General features: G+C 48.9%; 2 protein-coding genes and 1 pseudogene across 12 annotated transcripts in view; 2 read left to right on the top strand and 1 right to left on the bottom strand.

Moving 5' to 3' along the window:
- The window catches only part of PEA15 (proliferation and apoptosis adaptor protein 15), a 9,503-nt gene extending 5,856 nt beyond the window's left edge, over positions 1 to 3,647 (top strand). For both annotated transcript variants that reach the window (XM_081825341.1, XM_081825342.1), the window contains exons 2-4: positions 135 to 308; positions 1,353 to 1,508; positions 1,655 to 3,647. In XM_081825341.1, the coding sequence (XP_081681467.1) occupies positions 137 to 308; positions 1,353 to 1,508; positions 1,655 to 1,719 (393 nt within the window). In that variant the 5' untranslated portion in view covers positions 135 to 136 and the 3' untranslated portion in view covers positions 1,720 to 3,647. The remainder of the gene's footprint in view (positions 1 to 134; positions 309 to 1,352; positions 1,509 to 1,654) is intronic.
- A 1,332-nt stretch (positions 3,648 to 4,979) lies between these two features.
- DCAF8 (DDB1 and CUL4 associated factor 8) overlaps positions 4,980 to 24,522 on the bottom strand; it is a 39,822-nt gene continuing 20,279 nt past the window's right edge. For all 10 annotated transcript variants that reach the window (XM_081825337.1, XM_081825331.1, XM_081825328.1 and 7 more), the window contains 8 exons: positions 20,435 to 20,545; positions 13,645 to 13,717; positions 13,115 to 13,172; positions 12,493 to 12,600; positions 10,971 to 11,101; positions 7,207 to 7,326; positions 6,654 to 6,770; positions 4,980 to 5,945 (listed from right to left, as the gene is read on the bottom strand). In XM_081825337.1, the coding sequence (XP_081681463.1) occupies positions 5,829 to 5,945; positions 6,654 to 6,770; positions 7,207 to 7,326; positions 10,971 to 11,101; positions 12,493 to 12,600; positions 13,115 to 13,172; positions 13,645 to 13,717; positions 20,435 to 20,545 (835 nt within the window). In that variant the 3' untranslated portion in view covers positions 4,980 to 5,828. The remainder of the gene's footprint in view (positions 5,946 to 6,653; positions 6,771 to 7,206; positions 7,327 to 10,970; positions 11,102 to 12,492; positions 12,601 to 13,114; positions 13,173 to 13,644; positions 13,718 to 20,434; positions 20,546 to 24,522) is intronic.
- Positions 17,031 to 17,437, top strand: LOC102726932 (small ribosomal subunit protein eS25 pseudogene; annotated as a pseudogene).

The raw sequence follows: 24,522 nt of genomic DNA, 5'->3' as shown, positions 1-24,522 counted from the left end.
TGGCCTCCGCCCTGCCTCACCGCCCCCCCAACTCCCGCCCGGCAGAGTGGAGGTGCTGGTGGGAGGTGCCAGAGAGTAAACCCCACCGGCACCTCCAGCTCAGCAGCCTCTCCCTTTGTTCCTCCCAACCCCAGTCATGGCCGAGTACGGGACCCTCCTCCAGGACCTGACCAACAACATCACCCTTGAGGATCTGGAGCAGCTCAAGTCGGCCTGCAAGGAGGACATCCCCAGTGAGAAGAGCGAGGAGATCACTACTGGCAGTGCCTGGTTCAGCTTCCTGGAGAGCCACAACAAGCTGGACAAAGGTGGGGGGCGGGCGGGTCCCCAGCCTCTCGGGCCCAGTCCGTTCAGCAAAGGGAAGCATGCTGAGAGCAGCGGTCCTCACAGCCAACACGGCACCACTGTGTTACTGTGAGACGCGAGAGCATCGGTCTGTCACAGGACACTAGAATACGAGTTAAAAGTGATCGAAGTAAAACCACACGTTCTAACATTCTCCCATCCACGGCCAGAGAACGCTGCGCTGGGACAGGCTTGGGGCGGGGAGTTGGTCTATTAAGATGGCCCTGAAAGGCAAGTGGATTTCAAAGGCAGGGTCCAAAGGAGGGCACGCTTGGCGAAGGACCAGAGTCACACAGGCAGGAGCGTCCGGTGTGTCCGGCAGAGCAGGGGAGCCCGCTTAGCTTGCCTGGGGGCCGAGTAAGTTTAGAAGTGGCTGGAAAGGTACGTTAAGGCTGTGCCATGGAGGGTCTTGAGGGCCGGAGTGAGCAGGCGGGGTGAGCCGCCAGAGGGCCCTGGGGGGTGAGCAGGGAGGGAGGCTGAGGTGGACACGGTCCCATTAGGAGGCACCTGCAGTAGTCCGAGGGGAGGAGCCGCGGAGGAAGGACTGAGGGCGTCCACGGTCTCCTAGAACTGGCCCAGCTGCGGAGCGCGTCCTTCTGGCCACACGCGTGCCTTGTCTAGAGACTGCACCCCTCCAGTCCCGCACGTGCTAGCAGGAAATTCTGACGCTGACTTGGAGAAAGAGTGGAAGGGGCACAGGGTGGGTGTAGGGTATCAGGAAGGCCAATTCATTTTCCTGTTCTCCCCTGCCCACAACATGGGACCTTCTATTTAGCCTGAATCCCTCCTCCTCACTCCCGAAGTTGGGAACTTCACTGACCAACCACCTGCTCTTCCTGGGAACAGCCCTCTGTATTGTTGGTGTCTTAGCTTTCTGGTCCTGCTCAGGACCTCCTTCTCTTCCTGTGCTGCCCCGTCCGATAACCAGGTTCCAGAAGCCCAGTCTGGTAGGGCAGGGGAAGCCGGCCTCTACAGCCTGGCTGACCCTGTTTCCTGCCTTCCTCCAGACAACCTCTCCTACATTGAGCACATCTTTGAGATCTCCCGCCGCCCTGACCTACTCACCATGGTGGTGGACTACAGAACCCGTGTTCTGAAGATCTCGGAGGAGGATGAGCTAGACACCAAGCTAACCCGTATCCCCAGTGCCAAGAAGTACAAAGGTAGGAGCCCGTGTCTCTAACACGCACCTCTGCCCCCTCCCGTGGGTGATCCTTGGAGTGCGTGGGTTTGGGGCAAATGGAAGCGGACGTGGTGGGCCTGTCTCCCATGCCTTCCGTCCCTGGACACCTCCCTTTTTGCCCCCCAGACATTATCCGGCAGCCCTCTGAGGAAGAGATCATCAAATTGGCTCCGCCACCGAAGAAAGCCTGAGCGAGGGGGAGGAGAGGAGGAAGGTTGGACCTTCAGTGGACCACTCCCTTCCCCCAGCCTCCAGGGGAGGGGCAAGGGCAACCCCCCCAGTCTACCCACTTACTAACCTGGTCCTAACCCCCTTACTGTGCGCGTGTGTGTGCGTGTGCGCACGCTCTGGCTGTCTGTCTATATGTCTAGCTCATCTAGTTCCTCCTCCTTGTGAGGGGATGGGGGTCAGGCTGGGGGGGGGGGGCTTCGTTTCCCCACTTTAGGGGGAGGTGGGGGCTATTTCTATGCAAATAGAAATGGGCACATTCCTCCTACTGCCCTTTCCTCTATGGCTAAAGTGTGGGAGCAGAAAGGACCTGTATTTTCCTACACTGAGGAGCCAAGCTAGAGGGAAAGCATGGGGCGAGGTGGGTGCATCTAGTGAAAAGCAGTGGGAGGGAAGGTGGTCACCCAACCCCCACCTGGAAGGGGCAAAGAAAAGCCAGAGTTCCACGTCTGTACCCCGTGCTGGATCGGCGGAGGGATCCTTTCTAGATGTTCCTCGGGTTGGAGGGCCTGGGCCCCAGCAGGTCCCTTTTTGCTCCCCTCCCATGGGCCTAGGATGGGTATGAGCCAAGGATCTAATGAGAGAGGACCACAGGATCCTTCCCTGGTCCCAAAGTACAAACTTCATGAGCACCCAGCTAGATACTAGAGTCCCCTCACCCCTAAGAGCCCATGCTGGGAGCAGGCCCCACTGCACCAGACATGGGGATGTAGACAGAGTGGTGTCCTCTTTGCCACTCCCTTTATTCCTATTCAGATTGTTGCACACACGGACTCCAAACCTAGGGAGGCTGAGGAGTGAGCTCCTTAGGTCTTAGCTCCAACCCTGCCCCACCCACAGGGTCCCAGCGTGGTTACTACAGGTGACCTTCCCTCTCTGGGGTCTAGAGCACCCCGAGCAGGAAAGAGAGGAAGAAGCTAATTAGAGCCTTTTCCTTTGCACTGACCGCCCCCCCCCCCAGTTCAGTCCAGGAGGGGACTTTGCTAGCCCGTCTCCCTTGATATCCTGGCGTGTTGGGCTCGTGAATGCCTCCTAGCCACATCACTAGACCCCAGCCTCCTTCCTGTGCCCAGATGCTCTCCCCACCCTGACCGTGCTAACTGTGTGTACATATAGATCTACATATATGTATATTAAACCCGCACTGCCATGTCTGCCCTTTCCTGTGGTGTCTAGCATTAACTTATTGTCTAGGCCAGGGCGGGGGTGGGAGGGGAACGCCACGGCCAAGGGAGTGCCAGTCAAGTTGCTACACAGTCAAAACGAAAATTAAACTTTAAATTCACACGCCATCTCAAGAAACTAGAGAAAGTTGAAGTTCAGAGCTTGTAAGATGTGGGAGCAAAACGTAAGTGGGAGGAGAGGACTGGCTGTTGGAAGAGGGAAGAAGCCAGACTGGCCAGAGAGCAGCTTGTCCTCCCCGCCCGGCCCGGCCCGGCCCCGCCGTCCCCTCTGGCCACTGCTGCGGACACCTGCCTTAACACGTCCACCTGGAGTACTCCACAGTTCTGCCTTAAAGGACCTCCCCCCGTTCACCCAGCCCTGTCTGGCTTCTCCCTCAAGGACAGAGAGATACTTGTCGAATTGGGAGGGGGGGGAACTGAGCATGAACTGTCCTTCCAGTCAGGATTTATGTGATGTGAGAGTGTGTGTGAGAGAGAGAGGGAAGGAATAGGAGCCTTCTCTGAAGAGAGAGGGTGAGTTGGGAGGAGGGAGACAGGGTCATTTTCAGCAGAGTCTAGTAGTATCTCTGTAAGGCCAAAATCATCTAAAAAGACTAACCTGCCCTCCCACCCCCGTACGGCTGTGAGATTGTCCCTATCCTAATGCTCCTCTGTCTGCAGTGTGCACGGCCTTGTTCTAACCCTGGAATAAAGGTGACTGACTGTAATGAATCTGATTCTAGAATTTCTGTGAAGGATTTGGGAGCCTTTGACTGGGAAGGGAGGGTGAATACCCCCACATCCCTCACTGCAGCCTGGAACAGAGGCCAGGGAAACGTTTAGCCCTCGTGGTGCCCTTCCCTCCCCGGTCCCCTAAGTGGCCCTGAGCTATGGGGCTGACCCTACGCACATGAGTCTCCAGCTGGAGCCTGCGCCTGCACACACAGCTATCCCAGACCAGACTGCCCAAACTGCAGTTAAGGACAGGGCCAGGCACCTACGCTGGCACGAACAGAACTGGCCCATGAGGAACAAACGGGCCACACATCACACACACAACAGCAGTCAGAAAGAAAAAAAAAAAAAAAAAAAAGCTTTACTGAGAGAAAATACACAACAAATTCCAGAGTGCACGGGTTTCAGGCCACTCTGTCACCCCACCAGCCGTGGGAACGCAGACCACTCAGTCACCACACGTCCCCTACCTCAGGGGGGACGTGCAGCAGCTCACATCTGGTCTGACAGTTGCTAAGAAAAAGGCCAGCAGGAAGGAGTGTCTGGGAATTCCATCCTTTCTCTGTTCCCTTCCTTCCTGGCCTGTTCTAGTAGAATCAGACTGCCCCAGGGTGCAGAATTCCTGGTTGGGGGCGCAAAGAAATAGCAGCACAAGCAATAGGGCAAGAATTCAACTAGGCCTTTCATATCCGTGACCAGTGATGGTAGACGGGTGTCCAAGCCCCAGCCATCTTTATCCTTAAACGATGTGTCCCTCAATCGCAAGGTATCAAGAGGCGGACAAGCTGTAATGGCCAAGCCAGGAGGGCTTTCTCTACTACACTCTTGGACTAAGAATGGAGCGGCTGGGGTGAGGTGGGTGGCTTAAAGAATCAAGCAGCTAATGCTAAGAGTGAACGTGTCCCCTGTCACAAACAGTATGAGGAGAGAGAGTCTGCAGTGGCAGAACCCTTCCTGAAGTCCGAGTTCAGTCAAGTTTTAAAGATGGGCCAGCCTCTGGTTAGGAGAGCCATCCTGGGAACCCCCACAAGACAGAAGGAGAGGTAGGAGATCTGAGGCAAAGAACTGAAAGGAATCTTCCTGTTTTCCCAACCCCAAAACTGCGGCAGGAGGCAGGGAAGGGCAGAACTGAGGATCCTTCTGTTCTTGAGCCTCCAAAAACTGAAGGAGTTTGCCCCGATCTCCAATGGCCACACACACAGGGTGGGCTGAACCCAGTGTGACCACAACATTATTACTTCCGCGCTCTCCTTTCAGTCCCTTTATTGTAGTCATAGAGAATATATAGGTATTTAAAACTGACAATAATTTTATCGTGATACATCCAAGTTTGACTTGCTTTTTAATATATTTATAGATATAAAATTAGGCCTCTAACAGTGACAGGGCAAAGAGATTGCTGCCACCAAACAACTTTTTTTAAAAGTAACAGAAGAGGTAACACATCCTTCCTATTCTTCCTCCACTTCTGCCCCTCCTCCCACCCCCCCAGCCTCCCTCACCAGACCTAGTTAGGGGTGATGGGATTAAGAGAAGAACGTGAAGGACACATCATCAAGTGTGAAACACTGTGGGAAGTACAAAGGATGAATGGGTGGGAAAGAAAGTCAAGAGTGTGGCATGGTTAGGGGCTCTAAGGACTTCCCAGAAAAAAACAAGATCCTGGGTTGGGGTTGTTCAGGGGGAAAAAAAAAACCAATGTAACTGTCACAGACTTTTAAAAAATAAAGAAGAAAAAGGCCAAAAACCTAAACCAAAGAGAGAGTGGCACTTCTACCACCCCTACTCTGGCCCATTGGTACTGAACAGCCAGTTATCCCCACCCCCCCACCCAAGAAACAAGGGAGATTAAAGAAAAGGAAACCCAATTCCCTACCCCAAACCAGTTAACAAATAGGCTCCCCCCTCCCAAAAAACAAGGCTTTGGGGAGAGGCCATTTCTGCTGAGCCCTGTGCACCTCTCCATGGAGCTCATCCCGGGGCTTGGCTCCCATTCTTAGCTACTCCGCAGGTTCACTCCCCCTCTGGTCTGTCTCCTGGGATGTCTTTCTTTTTTATCTAAAGCAAAAAGTCCAAAGTGCGTGTCTGCTGAATGTAAGGGCCTGGGACAGGAAAGGGCTGTCCAGGCAGGATCGGGTTGGCAGCCCCAGCCCGCCCCTCCTGGGTACGAGGCCTCAGGACGGCATGCACTGCACCCGGTCGGGGCCCTCCTCCTCGTCCGATGTGTCTGAGGAGCTGGGAGACTCATCGGAGTCTGCGTCTGTGGCCCCAACCCCAGGTTCTCGCCAGCGCTGTAGAATGGGAAAGGTTTGTTAGTAATTTCCCTGGAACGAGGACAAGCCTGTTAGGTCTTAACTCTAATTCAGATGCTCTAGGCCAGGGGCAGCAGAATTTTTCTTAAAGGGCCAGATAATAACTATTTTAGAGTCATGGGCCATAACCCTGTTGCGACTATTCAACTCTGCTGCTGCAGAATGAAAGCAGCTACAGACAACATAAATGAATGGGTATGGTTGTATTCCAATAAAACTTTATTTGCAAAAAGCAGGCAGCATGCCAACTGCCAGAGTTTGCTAACCCCTGCCCTAGGCCTCTTCTGGCACAAGGAAAAAAAGGTCACCCTATTCTCATCCAAGTCCTGACCGGGCCCGACCCTGCTTAGCTTCCGAGACCAGACGAGATGCGCTGCCATCACGCTGCTAGGGCCATAGACAGGTCACCCTATTCTCAACTCCTTCCCCACCCTCATGCTCTGCCTTCACTTATGAAGACAGCACTCTTGTGCGTGGCGATGGGGAACAGAAAGCAGACACCGCCCATTTTGCCCGATGGTTCTTCTAAGGCTACATCAGGGCTCTGATGGGGATGGAAGAGAATGGATCGGACACCCCACCAAAACCACCTGATCTCTTTTTAAAGTAGCGAGGAAGCGTGCACTGGAATGTTTCACCCTCGAGAGCGTCACTGCCCTTGGGAGCTCACCTCCTACGTCAGCTTACCCGGTGGTGGCGTCTCTGTCTCAGGTGATGCATGAGGAACCAGAGCATGTGACTATCGAACAGGTCGGTGTGGTGCAAGCTATCTTCATCCCGCTCCCGTTTGTTCTTCTTTATCACCTGGAACCAAACAGGGTTGTAGGGTTGGGGGTTGGGGGTGGGTAATGAACAGGAACCCTGGACCTGATCAGAAAAGACTGGCTTTCTATCCCAGTGAAAACTTCTTTTAGGAACTGTTAACCTGAAGGGGAGCTAGATTACATCAGGAAAGTAGGAGCCAGGTTTATCCGCTGAGAAGCCTGGGAAGCTCTAAAATAGAATGATTCTTCCTCAAGACACCGCACCCCCACTCCACCGTGAACTAGAGGCACTCCGCAGCTGCCCCTGAACCCCTGCGTTGGGACTACTCCCCGAGCAGCAGTCACAGCAATGGCAGCGGGGGGGAGGCGGGGGCGGTGTTAGAGCAGTGCCTTTAAAGAACTGGGCAGGCGGCTCTTCCTTCCCATGACAACAAAGCCTCAAAATGTAACGTGGACATCTGCAGTCAGCTACTCACGTCCTTCAGCCCTGTCAGCTCGGTGGAAGTTTCAGCTGTGGGTGCCCAGATCTTGACATCATGGTCGAGGCCACTGGTTGCCAGTACAGGCAGGTGAGGGTGGGGCTCGAGACAGTTTACCTGGTCCGGAAGAAAGGAAAGCACAAACTCAGGGGTGTATGGGAAGAGGGCTTAAAAAACCACTACTCACCTTGAGGCAAACACAGTCCTCAATCAGAGCTGAGGCAGCTGCTGGAAGGCAGGCCCAACCATCATGAGCGTGGGCCAAGGGCCCTGGGGGTGGAAGAAACACTGGACACAGACTGGGTATAAGACCAGGCCCATCTCTCATTTCCTAAGTATAGGTAGGGGTGGCCTCACCCTAGACACAGCCCTAGGGGTGGGCGGGTGACTGGCCAAGCTTACTGCTGGCTTCACAAAAAGGCAGTGAGGTCCGGATGACCTCATCCACTCCGGATTCCACAGCTCCAACTTGCCCAAGGCTGGGGAAAACAAAACAAAACAAAACAAAACAAAACAAAACAAAACAAAAACCTCTCCGTGGCTTTCACCAAATGGCAAATAAATTTTTAAAACTGAAGAAAGCAACAGCTGCCGCAGAACCCCCAGAAAAGAGTCCAGGGACAATTACATTCCCTTGGCGCTGTGGAGTCAAACTGGAGGGAGGCACAGGCTGGGAAGAGGCGGAGCTGGGGAGTGAGCAGGTAGCGGAGGCTCAGGTATGCTTGTGAACCCTGCGCGCCCCAGGGTACAGCACCCTGCTGTCTGCCCCGAAAGCCCAACAGGCTCAGCTAAAGGGTGGCACAGTGTAGGGCGATAGCTTCCGCGGGCACCCACGGTGTCCGTATCAGCCACCTCTGGGTATAGTCACTGAGCAGGAGAAAGGTTCTCCCGCAGACAGGCAGGCCTTCTGGCTTAGGCAGCTTCCTTCTGTCTGGAGGCACCCATGCCCCCTGCTGTCTGACTTGGAAACATCAGCCTTCCAAATGGTAGGGCAGGGCAGGGTAGGGCAGGGGCAGGGCAGGGGCAGGGCAGGGCAGGCAGCTCCCACGGCCACTGAAGAGCTGGTCCCAGATCTAGCTGCTAATAAAGCATTTTCGGGCTTTCAGTCAGATGAGGAATAGATAGGAAAAGCACCCGGAAGGAAGAGGGTGTGGTCCTAGCCGCTCCTCACCCGCCCCCCCATCCCATCCCATCCCGCCTTGCAGCTGCCCTGTAGGCCAAAAAAACAACCCCTGGCAAAAAGTCTCTTTTATCTTTTACTTCTCTCTGGACCAGGCTCTTCTGCCTGGCCTGCACGCGCAGAGGGAGCAGCTGAGGGGAAACTGGGGGCAGCATGGAAAATAAAACTGACCCACAGACTTCCAATCTTCTTTGTTCTTCCATTTTATAAGTAAATAAAAATGCTCCAGAAAAGACTGAAGCTAAAGCCTGAGCCTAAGAATAAAGCAGAAATCCCATTTCTCTTCTCCTTTTCTCACTCCCCATGTCAGCTCATCGCAAAGTTTACACTGGGGCTCTCTTAGGCAGTGTGGAAGTTTCCGGCATCTGCAGCAGGAGTAGGCACTAGACAGGGACTCCACTGCCTGAGAATATGATCAAAAGATACGTGACAACTTACACATACAAACCTGAACTCATTCATCCACCTCCTGGTAAGCCTTTGCTAACCCCTCTATTCTGACCTAGCTCTGCTTGAGCATGTCAGTAAAATCAGAAAGCACAGAGGAGAAATTCCTTGGGACTTAAGACTAAGGGCAAAGCCAAGGGAAAGAGGAGTTAAGAGTCAGTAGCACACAGTACCTGGGTTGGAGCCCGCCGGGGGAGCCGACAGAGAGCTTCTGGGCCAGGTCTGAACGCCAGGACTTACCCCGTCAGTAACAAGCGTGAGCAGAGCCAAGAGCTCGAGCCTTAAGAGGACTGGCCTGGGGGACGCAGGGATAGGAGGGGCAGCGAAGTGCTCTGGGAGACTAAGGACTGTCCTCTGATGTCATCCCCCACCCCTGTCCCTGAATGGGAACAAAGAAAGGACTAGAGTCTGAGCCAAAACCAGAGTTGAGAGACCTAGGCAAGGCAGATGAGAATTTCTAAGATGCCTTCTGGTTCTAATATATTCTACTTTATGATGAGCTGCTCTGAATCTGCTCTTGCGGCTGGTGCCTGGTTGACCCACTGCAGGGAAGTTAGGACCAAACAACAGAGGGGTCAAGTGGGGACACACAGATCATCAAGCTCACACAGGGGCAAGCACAAGCCGGGAACCCTGTTTCAGGGTACAGTCTCTCTATCTCTTGTTCTAGTCTCTCACTCTTGTGACCACTCAATCCAGGCTTGGGGCCCACCCATCTCAAGCAGGTGCCCTCCCCACCTGAGCACCTAGATGCATCACCAGACTCTGATTCTGGCTGAGGTGAAAGCAAACTGGCCTGCAGAGTGGTCTGGGAGAATGGACAAGTGCTGGCCTGGGGGAGGGCATTCAGCCCTGCGTCTCTCTGGAACAGAACGCAAGACAGTTTATGATCTAGAAAGGATTCACTGGCCCCTTCTGACTTCCTTTTGACTATACGCCTACTGCAGAATTCTCATGGAGACTCCAGTGTTTTAGTTTGTTCCCTGCAGATGACAGAAGAGGACCTATGGGAGAGTAGGACACGAAGCAGGGAACAGGGAGATAACACCTTCAGGCTCGGGACCCCTCTCGTTCAGGCCGCAGAAGCCTCGGATCTGTACTGGCCCCAAGTCCCAAAAATTTAGACAAAACCAGAAAACAGTCTGAAGTAACTTCACACTAGGACAAGAAACACACAAGGAAAGGGAGCCTGATTGCAGGGAACCATTTTAAATTCCACCAGCACTCTCAGGATGAGCCTCATGAAGAGATGGCTGGACTCTCTGCACCCCCCAAAGCTTAGAAGGAATGGAACTGAAGAGAAACCAAGCTGTCTCAGCCACTCCCTAGGGGCCCTTCACCAGACTGCCTAAGGAAATCGGTACAAGGCAGTCTCCCACACTGCCTCTTTCAGATCTTCTGTGGTCCAAAAACCTTACAGTAGGAAGCCACTCAACTCCCTTCCTAACTCTGGGTCTCAAAAAAGAAAAAAATATATGGTTAGCTAGATGCACTGTAGAAGCTGACCACGCTTCACTCCCCAACTCAGGATCCTCAGGCTTCTTTTTGGCCCTGCCTCTGTGCAGGCGGTCTAGAATTCAAAGGACAGGCGGTCTGTGATAGGATCACAGCCTGCATAGCAGGCTGCTCAGTCATTATTTTAAAAAAATAAATAAAAATTTTAAAAAATTAAAATATTTTGCCACGTTTGCTCTGTCCCTATTAGCTCCTTCTAGCTTGTATCCGCTGACCCAGGATCTCTACAAGATCACTACTTGGCTACCCTACGGGATGAGGCGCAAGGCACGGAGCGGAGGCCCCTCTGGCACACTGCAGGGTGGAGCGCCCTCAACTCCAATGCTTTTCTTTTAGAAAAGGTGCCTGCCTAGAAATCCCTCATTCAGGCCAGAGGTTTTTCCCTAAGATCCCTTTCTCTCCTCACTAAACCATGCCTTAGAGAGGGAGAAGACAGAAAAAGGAAGCTAGGATTCCACCCAAACGTCAGCAGCCCCAGACTCTACCGCCGTTACTGTCCTGGCTAGACCCCAGCGATGCGGCACCATGCTGCCCTGGTGCGAGAACTGTGTGGCCCTGCTCGCACCTACCTTACCGGCGAGAGAGCAGCGAGCCAGCCAGCTGAGCGCAGCATACTCACCACGCCCCCCTTGTCCCCCTCCATGAACTGAACGATCTGGCAGGATGCCTTCTCCCAGAGGAAGATGTGCCCGCAGTCACTGCCGCTCACCACAAACTCACTCTTGGGGCCATAGAAATTGACGCCTTTCACTGAAATGATAAATGAGGGAAGAGACCACATGAGAGTTGGCATCAGGCCTGTATATATTTACCTCATAGGGACTTTAGTTATTCACAAACTCTAAGTCAGCTAAGAGCCAAAGAATTCCTTTCATTTCCACAAAACAAATCAAGGGACTGTGTGTATATAACAGACAGACCAAGAATCATGTCAGTCCCAGAGACTGTTTCTAGGCCCCCAAAGAGCTCCATGGGGCCGAGGGGCTGTAGTCCCTCAGCAGCAGCCTCAGTCTCACTGGTCTCCGCCCTATGGAGCACCGAGAACTGTGGAGCACTTCCGGCCTCAGTGATGCCTTACTAGTCCCAGCCTGAACCACCCCAGCCCTGCCCACTCCTAGGCAGCCCTCTCCTACGCCCGAGGATCACCCTAGGTGTACTCCCTTAGTACCACCTTGTCTGCTTCCTGGGCCATCAGTCAGCTGGCCTGAGAATGAGGGAGGTCTAGGCCACAACTGCCTGTCAGAAGCATCTGAACCGTGCTTGCTACCAAGACTGAACGACACGGCTCTGCTCCCTGGAATTACTAAGAGAAGCTGGGTGTCCCAGAGACTGTGCAGTTCCACGGCCGTCATGGGACTGCACTCAGTTTCTGTCCGCCTGTGGACTAAGTTCCAAGCACCGGTTCTCCTGCTCACCTCACCAGCTCAGAAGAGAAAGGGCAAGTCACTGCTCTCTCCAAGTCAAAATTATGACAGATACCTGTTAGGAGCGGTGTCGACAACAAAGAGCAGTGGCCACCCCAACTTTTCTGTACATTAGAGTCACACAGGGAGCTTTTAAAAGACCTCTATCAAGCTGTACCCCATCCCAATTAAATCAGAATGTCTGGGGGTAGAAGCCAGGCTTTAAAGATCGGCAGGTGACTCCGCGGTGCAGCCAAGCGCAGGAACCACACCCAGAACACACACGGCCAGTCTTCGCCGCAGACTGGGCAGGAGGCGCTCACACCACGCCTCCTCCTCTGCCTCATTCAAAAGAACTTGCCTCCTCTGCCCTAGAGCTAGCAGCTCACTTCCCGCCCCCCCGCCCCGATTTCAGGCAATTCAGTACCCCAGACTGAGGAGGGCTTTCCCAGATTCCCTAACAAGCCCGCTAAGCCTGAAGTTACCCGAAATCTTAAGAAAAACACAGTCACTCAAGTCTCCTTATGCCCAAATGAGGTCACATCGCTGCGGTGAGAGAGGCTCCAGGCGCCCTGCGCTCGAGCACAGCAGGCCTGTGAAAGCTCCAGCCCAAGGAGGGACATCCTCTCACTGCTCCGACAGGCTGCCCTGTCCTTTAGGTCGTTCTGATCTGTACAGCCTGAATGAAATGCTGCCGTTCCCCAGGCCAACAGACAGCAACGAGAAAGACCGGCTCACCTGTGGCATTATTCCTGTGGCCCTTATATCGCTTCACATACTGGGCCCCATCGCTGTGAGAGGAGTTGAAGAGGTAAATGTCTTCGTCATTGTAGCTGGCCAGGAGCTCTGCCAAGAACAAGCACACAGCAGTGAAGGCAAAGGCTGAAAAAGAGCCAGGACCAGGAGCTGGGGGCTGGGGTGCAGCTTCTTGCCAGTGGTGCCCCCTCCGAATACCCAGGTAGAGCACCCATCTCACTCAGCTGGAGCTGCAGGCAGATCGGGCGTCCAGGGTAGACTAAGAACACACTGCCAACCCAGGGGTAGCAGAATGCTCAGGAAGATCACACCCATTAACTCAAGAGCGAGCCAGACGCATAAGCACCTGCTCAGGCACGGAGCCTGGGCTTCAGGGCAGGCCCTGCCAAATCTCATCGGCAGCATTCTGCAAGTGGCGCCTGGCATCTCCAGGGTCCTCTGCTGCGTCCTCCCGCTCTGTGCTCACCGTCAGCAGCTACTCCCCAGCCGCTCCGCTTGGAGCTGGAGCACAGCGGTGAGCACTGGAGGCGCGTGCCTCGCGGGCTCAGCAGCTCCCCAGACGGAGGGGGCGTGCCAGCCTAGCAGCTGGGCCCTGCGCACGTACCTGTGCCGTCGTGGCTGTACACGAGACAGGTGATGTTTGCTTTGGACTCACTGTTCACCTGCAATAAGGAGCAGATACCGACTGATGCCCCACCCCCCCACCTGTTACACCACCTTCAGGAAACAGGTTCTCCTTCACACTCCCCACTATCTTCTCCCAGAGGGTGAGAGAGAGAGAGACAGAGACAGGAATACAACCAGTGCGATGTGGCCAGCTCAGGGGAGAGGGCTTTCTGCTGGTGCTTTTCCGCGTGCTAGCCACGTGACACACACTCTCATCTCCTTGGGCCTCACCATCACGGGGCAAGGCAATGATCTTTACCTCTCTACACTCTGTCAATAAGAAAACCTAGGCCAACGGAGGTGAAGTGACTGCCCAAGAGCACAAAGCTGATAAGTGGTGGAGCCGGGATTCAAATCCAGGGAACGGACTCGAAAGTCCAAGCTCCTCCCACCAGGCCAACATTTTGGGGGGCAGCCTTGGAGTTGAGTCAGGAAAGCTGGGAACCACTGGCCCCTCATGAATCTTACCAGGTGATGAGGACAGAATTTCTTGAGCACTCCATTGTTCTCGTTCTCATCAATTTTCCTCTGGTCGTAAATCCTATAATGGAAGAAACAATAGAATGTTAAAACTTACAAACGGGGCGTCTGGGTGACTCAGTGGTTAAGCATCTGCCTCCAGCTCAGGTCATGATCCCGGGGTCCTGGGACTGGGTCCCACATCGGGCTCCCTGCTCAGCGGGGAGCCTGCTTGTCCCTCTCCCACTCTTCCTACTTGTGTTCTCTCTCTCTCTGTGTCAAATAAATAAATAAAATCTTAAAACAAACCAAAACAACAACTTACAAAGTGACCCCTTGAACTGCAAAGTAGTGGCAAGAACAGCAGTCAGCTGGATGTCAGGACAGATAAAGGACATCACCCCACTAAGATTCTGGCTCCCGCTCTTCCCTGAAGGCCCTCCTTCTCCCAGCCCTTTCTGAATCCTGACTCTTATCCAGACACTCCCCAGTTCAAGCGCTAATTCTAAATCACATTAACCTGAAGGGCCTTCTCTCTCCTCTCAGCTTTGAATCGCTTACTACTTATTTCTACTGAAGTAAGTCCTTTATTGCAGCCTTTATTGCTACAGAGGCCCCGCTCCTAGAAGTCCGTGGGTCTTCAAGCCTGTCTTGGCCTCTGACTTGGCCCGGTCTCCCTCTCGCTCCTCACAGTGATGATTACAAACCCCCCCAGGATCTCCTCAAGACTTCTTCTCTCTTGCCTTTATTCCCATCCAAACAGTGTCCCCTTTCCTCATCTCTGCGATCCAAACTCTGACCATTCCTTCCAACACCTAGGACAGATGTCATCAGCCGGGTATCCTGCCAGGTGCTGGACACACAGGAGCAACAACCCACCGCCTGTGTGCTTCCTCCCCATAGCTGCTCTTTCCACTCCTCCGAGGACCTCTTTCCGTGGGTCCTCAACCTCTTCCTCGTGCCTATCTGCCCATTTCCTAAACCCTCCTCTGCCGACTTCCCACTACTGCTTTTTCTGTCCTTCCCTCTCGTAGTCAAATTACTGAAAAGAGCAATCTGCATTCAGTGTTTTCACTTCATTTCCTGTTCCCTTCTCAATCCATTCCAATCTAGCTTTGGCCCTCAACCCACCAGTGAGACTTCCCTGGCTCAAGTCACCAGTGGCCTGACAGCCTCCACCCACAGTCTCTCTCTCCTCTTGACATCGTTCACTACGCCTTCCCTAAAACCGCTGCCTTCCTTGATGGTCAACCACCCCTTCATGGTGTTCATGAGCTTGTCTGTCTTTAGCTCTTAAATGCTGATATACCCCAGAGGTTTGGTCTGAAGTTCTCCTCTGACTGTACGTAGGCAAACTATGACCTACAGGGAGGTTTTGCTTAGATTATTTGTAGTATCCTTCTAATTGACTTCCTTGCTCATGCTGTCCCCAGAATTATTCTAAAATGCAACATTTTATGTAAATTCCCTGCTTAAAATCTCTTCAGTGATTCTGTATTTTCTACTAAATAAAGTCCAAACTCCTTAGTAGGACTCTCCATCTCTTCTCAAAGATCCTATATGTGATACAAGAACAAACAAAACAAAAAAGCAAGGCTTCCTTGAACACACCGTGTCACAGCTGGGGTTTCTACCTCTACACGCACCGGCCCCTCTACCTGAAATGAAATACTCATTTCCCATTTTGAGTATTTCCTCTGTGAGAAAGAACAGCATGGGAGAAATGGTTTCTCCCATGTTTAAGGAGTCTGATCGGAGTTCAAATACTAACTCTGCTACTTAGTAGTCTGCTACTGAGTAGCTGAGTAATCCTGGGCGTTTTCTTAATATTTTCAATCCTTAATACACGCGTTTCTCCAAAACGCTCCTTAAAGCCAAAGTCTGTCTAGTCAAGTGTGTGTCTAGCACATAGGAGATGCTCAGTAAACGCTGGATGAATAGATGAATGAATCAATACATGTTTGTATTCTCCACAACTTCTTGCTTAATATCCTGCATTAAGAGAATTATCTGGAAATCTTTACTAAATGAACCCCCAAAAACGAAAAGACAAACAGGAGACTGCTGTACTGCCAATTACTCCTCCTCAGCAAACACAGCATCTGATAATCTGATGTTTTTCCTCTAAACAAAATCTAAATCAACAGCTCTTAAATGTCACTAAGCCATCATAAACTTTGTAAGTCAGCAAGTTAGTAAAACATATTTAAGTATTCAATATTTTTGGTGTATGGACCATTCAGTGTTCGTCAGTATCTAAGGCTCTCTGCCCTTCCTCTTTATGAGCAAATCCTTAACTTCTTTCCCCTTTCTTCCATAATTATTTAAGAAGAACCTACTATATTCTAGATAGGACGCTAGACCAGGGGTTGGCAAGCTTGATCTTAAATGGCAAGATAGTAAATATCTTAAGCTGGCAGGCCATGTGGTCCCTGTCACAACTACCGAACTCTGCCATAGTAGCATGAAAGCAGCCTTGCATAATATGTAAATGAAAGACCATGGCTGTGTTCCAATAAAACTTTATTTATAAAAAAACGGGCAGTGCAGGAGCATCCGCGTGGCTCAGTTAAGCATCTGACTTTGGCTCAGATCATGATCTCAGGGTTCTGGGATGGAGCCCAGCATCAGGCTTCCCGCTCAGCTGGGAGTCTGCGAGTCCTCTCCCCTTACCCCTGCCCCAGCTCCTGCTCTTTCTCTCTCAAATAAATAAAATCTTAAAAACAAAACAAATAAAACAGGCAGTACAGTTGGCCAGCTCCTGGACTGGACAGTGCTGATACAAAGATGAATATAATTTTTTCCCCTATTTTCTGAGCCATAGGACAGGACCTTGACATTTAAAAAAAATTTTTTGGGGGGGGCTGCGTCTGGGTGGCTCAATCGTTAAGCGTCTGCCTTCAGCTCAGGTCATGATCTCAGGGTCCTGGGACCGAGCCCCGCATCTGGCTCCCTGCTCGGCGGAAAGCCTGCTTCTCCCTCTCCCACTCCCCCTGCTTGTGTTCCTTTTCTGTCTCCACTGTCTCACTGTCTCCACTGGCATGGAACATCTTTTTATATATTTATTTGCGATCTATATACCCTCTTCAGTGAGGTGTCTGTTAAGTCTCTGACCCATTTTTTATCGGGCTGTTTTCTTGTTGAGTTTTAAGAGTTCTTCATATATTTTAGGTAACAGTCTTGTATCAGATATGTCTTTTGCAAATATTTAATCCCAACCTGTGGTTTGTCTTCTAATTCTCTCGGACAGTGTCTTTCAGAGAGCACATGTTTTTCATTTTAACGAAGTGTACCTTATCAACTATGTCACAAATCATGTCTTTGTTACTGTATCTAAGAAGGCATCACCACTTTTTATTCAACATCTGAGCAAGGCTGCAGGTGTGGCCGCTGCTCTCCAAGCTTCGCAATGCCTCCCAAGGACGACAAGAAGAAAGATGCCAGAAAGTCGGCCAAAAAAGACAAAGACCCAGTGAACAAATCTGGGGGCAAGGCCAAAAAGAAGTGGTCCAAAGGCAAAGTTTGGGACAAACTCAGTAACCTGGTCTTGTTTGACAAAGCGACATAAGACTAACTCTATAAGGAAGTTCCCAACTATAAGCTTTTAACTCTAGCTGTTGTCTCTGAGAGACTGAAGATTTGAGGTCCTCTGGCCAGGGCAGCCCTTCAGGAGCTCCTTAGTGAAGTACTTATTAAACCGGTTTCAAAGCACAGAGCTCAAGTAACTTACACCAGAAACACCAAGGGTAGAGATGCCCTAGCTGCTAGTGAAGCTGCATGAACACAGCCCACCAACTGTACATTTTGGAAAATAAAAATTTATTAAATCAAAAATAAAAAGGCATCACCATACCCAAGGTCATCCAGGTTTTCTCCTATGTGATCTTCTAGAGGTTTTATTGTTTGGGGTTTTACTTTTAGGTCTGTGACCATCTGAGATAGTTTTAGTAAAGGGTATAAGGTCTGTCTAGATTCCTTTCACATGTGGATGCCCAGCTGTTCCAGCACCATTTGTTGAAGATATTATCTCTGCTCCACTGTATTGCCTTTACACCTCTGTCAAAGATAAGTTGACTATATTTACGTGTGTCTGTTTAGGGCTCTCTATTCTATTCCACTCATCTATTTGTCTATTCTTCTGCCAATACTACACCATCTCCATGACTGTAGCTTTACGGGAAGTCTTGAAGTTGGGTAGCATCAGTCCGCCAACTTTGTTCTTCCCCTTTAATACTGTGTTGGCTTTTATGGATCTCTTGCCTCTCTATATAAACTTTAAAATCAGTTTATCAATATCCATAAAATAACTTGCTGGGATTTTTACTGGAATTGCACTGAATCAACAGATCAAGTTGGGAAGAAGTTGACATCTTCACAATATTGATTCTTCCTATGCCCTTCACACATTTTAAATCAAATAAAGAGTGGTTTTAGCACTGTCTCAACACCCTTATGGCATCTCCACAGGCCTCCAGGTACCGTACTACCTTGTTACCTTAAGCCTCTCTCTTCCTTCCTCACCTCCTCTCCCCCCACCACCCCACCTGCCCTTCATCTAGTGTTCTCTCGGTGTTGCTGATATCAGCCTAAGACAGAAAAGCAAAGGGACTATTTATTATTTATGAGCCAGGGCCTATACCAAATCCTTTACCGATAAATTTACATGTCAACCAACCACCACAGGATTCATTCATCTGATACATTCTCCTTTTCTTCACTCTTGTCAATTCGTAAACCAACCCAAATAGGATTTAGTAGTAGGCACCCACACCTCCACCACCTCTACTTGTCTACTTTCTCCTTTCTTCCCCCCACCCTTTTTTTCGGTTATAGGCCAAAAAGCAAGTCTCTCTAGGTTTCCTTTAAATGCTTCTTCACAATACTAAACCAAAATTCAGTATTCATGATGCAAAGGCCTTAAGGATGAGTAAGTGATTTCTCTATATTCCCTTGAAGGAATTCCTTCAGGCTAGAAATGAAAGCTAATGGTACTAGGATATAAAATATTCACCAAAAATATTTTCAGATTTGTACTGGAAGGCGAGCTCTTTAGGTTCTTTCAAAGAAATATTCAGAAAGGGGAAATCCCAAAACACTCAACTGGCTGAATTGAAGAGGTGCCAGAGAAACTGAATGAGCCTAATGTCAGAGAAGATCTAGGGTGCTCAAAGGGCCATCTGCTTGCACAGGGTCAGTGTGCCTCAAAATCTACACATGCCAAGTGAATAGCTTACATCTGCTGAAAATCTGCAATGTACAAAGGGACAGAGGATATTGAGCTGATAAGAGACAGAATATCTAAGTATTCTTCCATGTGCTAAAATGTTAAAACTGACTTCCAGCCTTAGTCTAACCCTGGCCAACGTATCAGCTTTGGATTAAGGCATTATCAACTGCAGTTCATGATAAAGCCAACTGTTCCAGTCTCCTCCAAACATCAAGGACCTACTGGCTGAATTATCTACAGATACAGACTTTTCAAGCCATCCAGAGCTCTAAGGAGGAAATCCAAACTAGGAATTTCAGTAAATGCTCCATTTGGAGGAGGCAGCACCTGACAGCTACGACCCTTTTTGATCAACAGCTTCTTATTAAAACAAAAAAACAAAAAAACTACTACACATTTGCCATTGGGTGAATAAAGGACAGGAATTTGGAAAGCAAGGGAAACAGGAAAATAGACAGGCACAAAGTTGTCTAATTCTCTTGTGGCAGGATTCCTGAACAAGGGAAGGTCATCTCTCATGTATTTCTAAAAACTTACTCTACCCCCATGATACTTACCAGTGAAATTAATTTCAGAATACAATTATAAAAATGTGCTCTTACTTTAAAAGGAAGATAATGCTTTTCACCCCTCAATCAGGAAAGCAAAATGTCATTCATTTTTCTAGTGATGCTCTCCCTCCTCCTTTTCAAACTGATGATCCCTCAGCAAAGGGGGATGGTATAATCACAGAAACAGAGCTCAAATAAGCCACCTGGGTAGGGAGGGGATACAGTTTGTGACTAAGAGCCAGAAGGAAACTAAGTGATACACATGGGGATTGAACCTCTGAACTCTTGTTTTCCTTAGGATATGCCTCAATAGCCAGTGTTACAATAAACGTTCCCAGTAACAAAGACATCACTACAGAGAAAGAAAACTGGTTCATGACAGTGGGAGTCAAAAACTCAAGAGTTCACACTGAGTACTCCCACTCAAATCATTTCTGTATCTGAAACCAGCATTCAAAATTTCTAGTACACGTTAATTTATATACAAAAAACGGTGGAAAATATTTACTAATACATCAATTGTTAGTAAACCTGGATTTATGTCTTAGCTGCTATGTGGGGACCTTGGTCACAATTCATCAAACTTCCTTAAAACGTGACAATCTCAGGTGCCTGGGTAGCTCAGTCAGTTAAGCATCTGCCTTTGGCTCAGGTCATGATCCCAGGGTCCTGGGATCGAGCCCGGCGTTAGGCTCCTTGCTCAGTAGGAAGTCTGCTTCTCCCTCTGCCCCCTCCCCTGCCCCATGCTCTCTCTCGTTCTCTCTCTCAAACAAATAAAATCTTAAAAAAAAAACCCAACTTGACACTCTCTATAATAAGTTAAGCTATCCCTCAGGGATTGTTACTGTTACATCAGGGAACAGAATGCTCAGAAGAAGCTTAAACTCTTTGGAAGATGGTAAAAAATTCAAGATGGTGGTTAATGGATTCCGAGGCCATTCACACTGTTCCACAAAGAATAGTTGCTGGTACCCAATGCATCAGTCTCAAACTCTCAAAGACACAAAAGAGCCAGACTCACCTTACAAACTGATCTCGTCCACCCACTGCAAACTGGTGGGTATTGGCAGGATTCACATAGATCGTATACAGTCCCACTTTCTTCTCCTTCTCTTTTGTCACCACCAGTTTCCTTTAAGAGTAGAAAAGTGTAAAAGTTATATTCTCTAAAAGACCAGGATGGTCATGGCAAGAGAGAGCACAGAGAGTAATGCAGACACAGCTGCTAGTAAGACCAGATTCTCAATGAGAAAGAAAGAAAAAAGTGGTTTTGTTTGTTTTGAACACTGAACAAGAAAAAGACAAAAATCACCTCCACGTATATTTAATAAATGCTACCTTGGGGAGGGAAAAACAAACGTGTAGTGAAGTCATTTTATGGTATTCCTCAAGACGTGTAAATTAAAGTATGTAAAAATATTGCTCCTCAGGTAGTGTCAGTTTAGTTGGAGTCCAACATGATGATAACCTATCATTAAACAGACAATACCACCCACATCTTCCCATATTATATAAATACATTCTCCCAATCATCTGGGAGCAGGGAGAAAGAGGAGGATGAGTCATAAAAACAGTGGCCAGAAAAGCCCTTAAGGTTAGAATCTACCTCCCAGGGGCGCCTGGGCGGCTCGTTAAGCCTGCCTCTCCCTCTCCCACTCCCCCTGCTTGTGTTCCCTCTCTCGCTGTGTCTGTCTCTGTCAAATAAATAAATAAAATCTTAAAAAAAAAAAAAAAGATCTTTATTTGAGAGAGAGAGAGAAGGCAAAAGCAGGGGAGAGGGGCACAGGGAGATGGAAGAAGCAGTCTCCCCACTGAGCAGGGTGCCCAACTCAGAGCTCGATCCCAGGTCCCTGGGATCATGACCCATGCCGAAGGCAGACACTTAACTGACTGAGCCACCCAGGCACCCCTCAAATAAATAAAATCTTAAAAAAAAAAAAAAAAAAAAGAATCTACCTCTCAGATTCCACAGAAGTGTCACAACCCAGCTCTAAAAATGCACACTTAAGAATGACAAGCCACATCTCTAGCACAGGGACAGTCCAAAGGAAAGCAGCATTCTTCCTTTATCTGAAGCAAGTTAGGAGAGGAGATTCTTATGAAGACAGCTGTCTCTAAAGCTGGAAAGTCACCTCTAAATTACTCCTCTGGTTGTACCACAAAAAAGGGCGATCCTTAAGAGGGCATTGGGGTCCTGAGGAAAACCCTATAAAATTTTAGAGTTTTAGCCAGAAGATTCTGGCTAAAAGCCATATCTGTCCCATCTTAAGGGTGGCACTATGAATACTCTTCCCAAATCTAAGTGTCCAGCCAGTCAAATATGGTATCATAGAGATTAGTAAATTTACAGGAAAGGAAAGACAGGGAAGGAAAGGGCTAGGTTCTAGCTTTTGTTTTTAATTCTAAGGTTTTGCTCATTCTGTTGTTATGGAAACTGAAAGAAATATAACCATGACAACGAGTTTCTCTGTAAAGAAATGTAATATCATTTCATCCTCTCTGCATGGTCAAAGTCCCTCCAGCCTAGAACTGCTCTAAGCAAATGGAGAGATTTTACTTGATTTTAAAATCTCTGTAGCTTTCCATTGAAACAGTATATGGGGGTGCCTGCATGGCTCAGTCAGTTAAGCATCTGCCTTTAGCTCAGGTCATGATCCCAGGGTCCTGGGACCGAGCCTGCATAGGGCTCTCTGCTCAGCGGGGAGCCTGCCTCTCCCTCTCCCTCTGCCCCTCCTGCCCCACTTGTGTGCTTGAGCGCTCTCTCTCTCTTAAATAAATAATAAAATCTTTAAAAAAGAAACGGTGCATGAAGATCATTAAAAATGAATGCCATTAGGGAAAACACACACATACACAACCCTCAAAAACACAAGGTAGAAAATACATCCAAAATGAGTTTAAGGAACAAAACTAGCAGTGGAGAAGAGGCAGCTCTAATCAGGTTTTAGATGGGGAAAAGCAGATGCTTCTGCTTTTCACAAGATCATCTCATTTTCTCAGCAATGTGGATTTTCAGAAGGAGAGAGTCAGACAAACAAAAGCTGACCACCATGTGGAAGCAAAAGGAAAAAACTGAAGGGATAGATTATGAAATAGGGCTCCACCATCCTGTAATCCTGACGATCAGCTCAATATTTCTAATGCCTCAATTTATTCCTCTGAAATGAAAAATTCTCTCTCCCAATGGATAAATGCAGAGTACCTTGGGCTCTCTGGGGAACTTGCAGAGGTGCTATAAAAATAATCAATCATGGCAGTAAGGGAAAAAAATTTTTTTTTCACATCAGAAGGAGGGAGCACATGAAAACATAAGAAACAAACTTACCAAATTTTGCCTTTAAATTTGCAGGGTTTTTTAGTAGCAGGTATGTTCCAACAAAAAGGGAAAAAGAACTACAGATCAGACCAAAGAAGTCCTCTGAAGAATATTTCAAATTGGCTTCCACTGGCTAAAGGAATATCCCACCCACAGCTCCAAATCCAACTCTTTTCCTAAAATGTCAGCCAATCTTACCAGCTTCCAGAGACTTAGCTATCATAAATACACAAAAGAAAAGTTCCCATTATGCCAGCTTCACACAAAAATGCCTCTGATGTAAGTGAATGTTCACACACCAGCTTAACATGTAAGGATAGCTTGTATTTTCCAGCCAGGACCTTACATTCAGTCCCCCACCTCAGCTTTCTACTACTTCTTCAACCCCTAAAGCAAAAACTTTTTGAAAATTCAGTCTCTTATTCCCCAAATCCAGGATCTGGGCCTCCTCCTACTTCAAGTTTCTCCTATGTTCCCTCTTTGAATTTCTATCCCATCTATCAGTGCTTGCATCCAGAGCCATTGCTTATGTCATTTCATTCCAAATTCAATAATCTGCCAAAGTCATCTGTTTTGCCCATCATATGGTCCCCAACTCCTTGTGGTCTAATGGTGGTTTTCCTATGACCTGGCAGACAGAATAAGCTTCCACTCTGCTTCCCAACTCTCTACCAGAGCAGACCAAACAAACAGCCCATTTGTTGCATCTTTGTACTTCCCCTCCCCTCTGGAACTTTAGAATGAAAATAACAAGGGGCACCTGGGTGGCTCAGTTGGTTAGGTTAAGCATCCCCTTCCCCTCAGGTCATGATCCATCGGGCTCCCCGCTGAGCAGGGAGTCTGCTTCTCCTTCTCCCTCTGCCTGCTGCTCCCCCTGCTTGTGCGCTCTCTCTCTTCTCTCTGATAAATAAATAAAATCTTAAAAAATAAAGAAAAATAAAAGTCTAGTAATAACCAGCTTTGAGATTATATGCCCTAAATTAGCTTATATTCTACTTGTATACTACGTGAATCAAGACATCCCTTACTTAATATTTTAAGCTAACGACATATAAGATTTGTTAACATCTTTTTTTTTTTTTAAAGATTTTATTTATTTATTTGAGAGAGAGAGAATGAGAGACAGAGACCACGAGAGGGAAGAGGGCAGAGGGAGAAGCAGACCCCCTGCTGAGCAGGGAGCCCGATGCGGGACTCGATCCCGGGACTCCAGGATCATGACCTGAGCCGAAGGCAGTCGCCCAACCAACTGAGCCACCCAGGCGCCCGATTTGTTAACATCTTTAAGACTTAACAAGAACCGTAAATAATCCAGATAATTCTAGATAAACAAGTCTAGTTATCTAGATAAATCTAGATAAACAAGATAGCAATTTTTTTTTTTAAAGATTTCATTTATTTGACAGAGGCACAGCGAGAGAGGGAACACAAGCAGGGGGAGTGGGAGAGGGAGAGGCAGACCTCCTACTGAGCAGGGAGCCCGATGCGAGGCTCAATCCCAGGATCCCGGGATCATGACCTGAGCCGAAGGCAGATGCTTAACGCCTGAGCCACCCAGGCGCCCCGTCCATATACTTTATTGTTTGAATTTTTAAAACAAGATGTATTTGCTTATTATAACAACTGAAATTTTTAAAAATAAATTAATTAGTAGCTACAATATAATCAATTCCAAACATGGTGCCAGACACTATGCTGGGGCATCAAGGACATTTATCATAACACTCACAGAGATGAGAGAGACAAATATTGACTGGTTAGGCCCAAAGGAAGGCTGAGAAACGTTCAGAAAG

The sequence above is a fragment of the Leptonychotes weddellii genome, chromosome 6, assembly GCF_054177405.1.
Source record: "Leptonychotes weddellii isolate Sample4059 chromosome 6, ASM5417740v2, whole genome shotgun sequence".
Lineage (NCBI taxonomy): Eukaryota > Metazoa > Chordata > Mammalia > Carnivora > Phocidae > Leptonychotes > Leptonychotes weddellii.
This window is presented reverse-complemented; position numbering and strand designations above follow the sequence as displayed.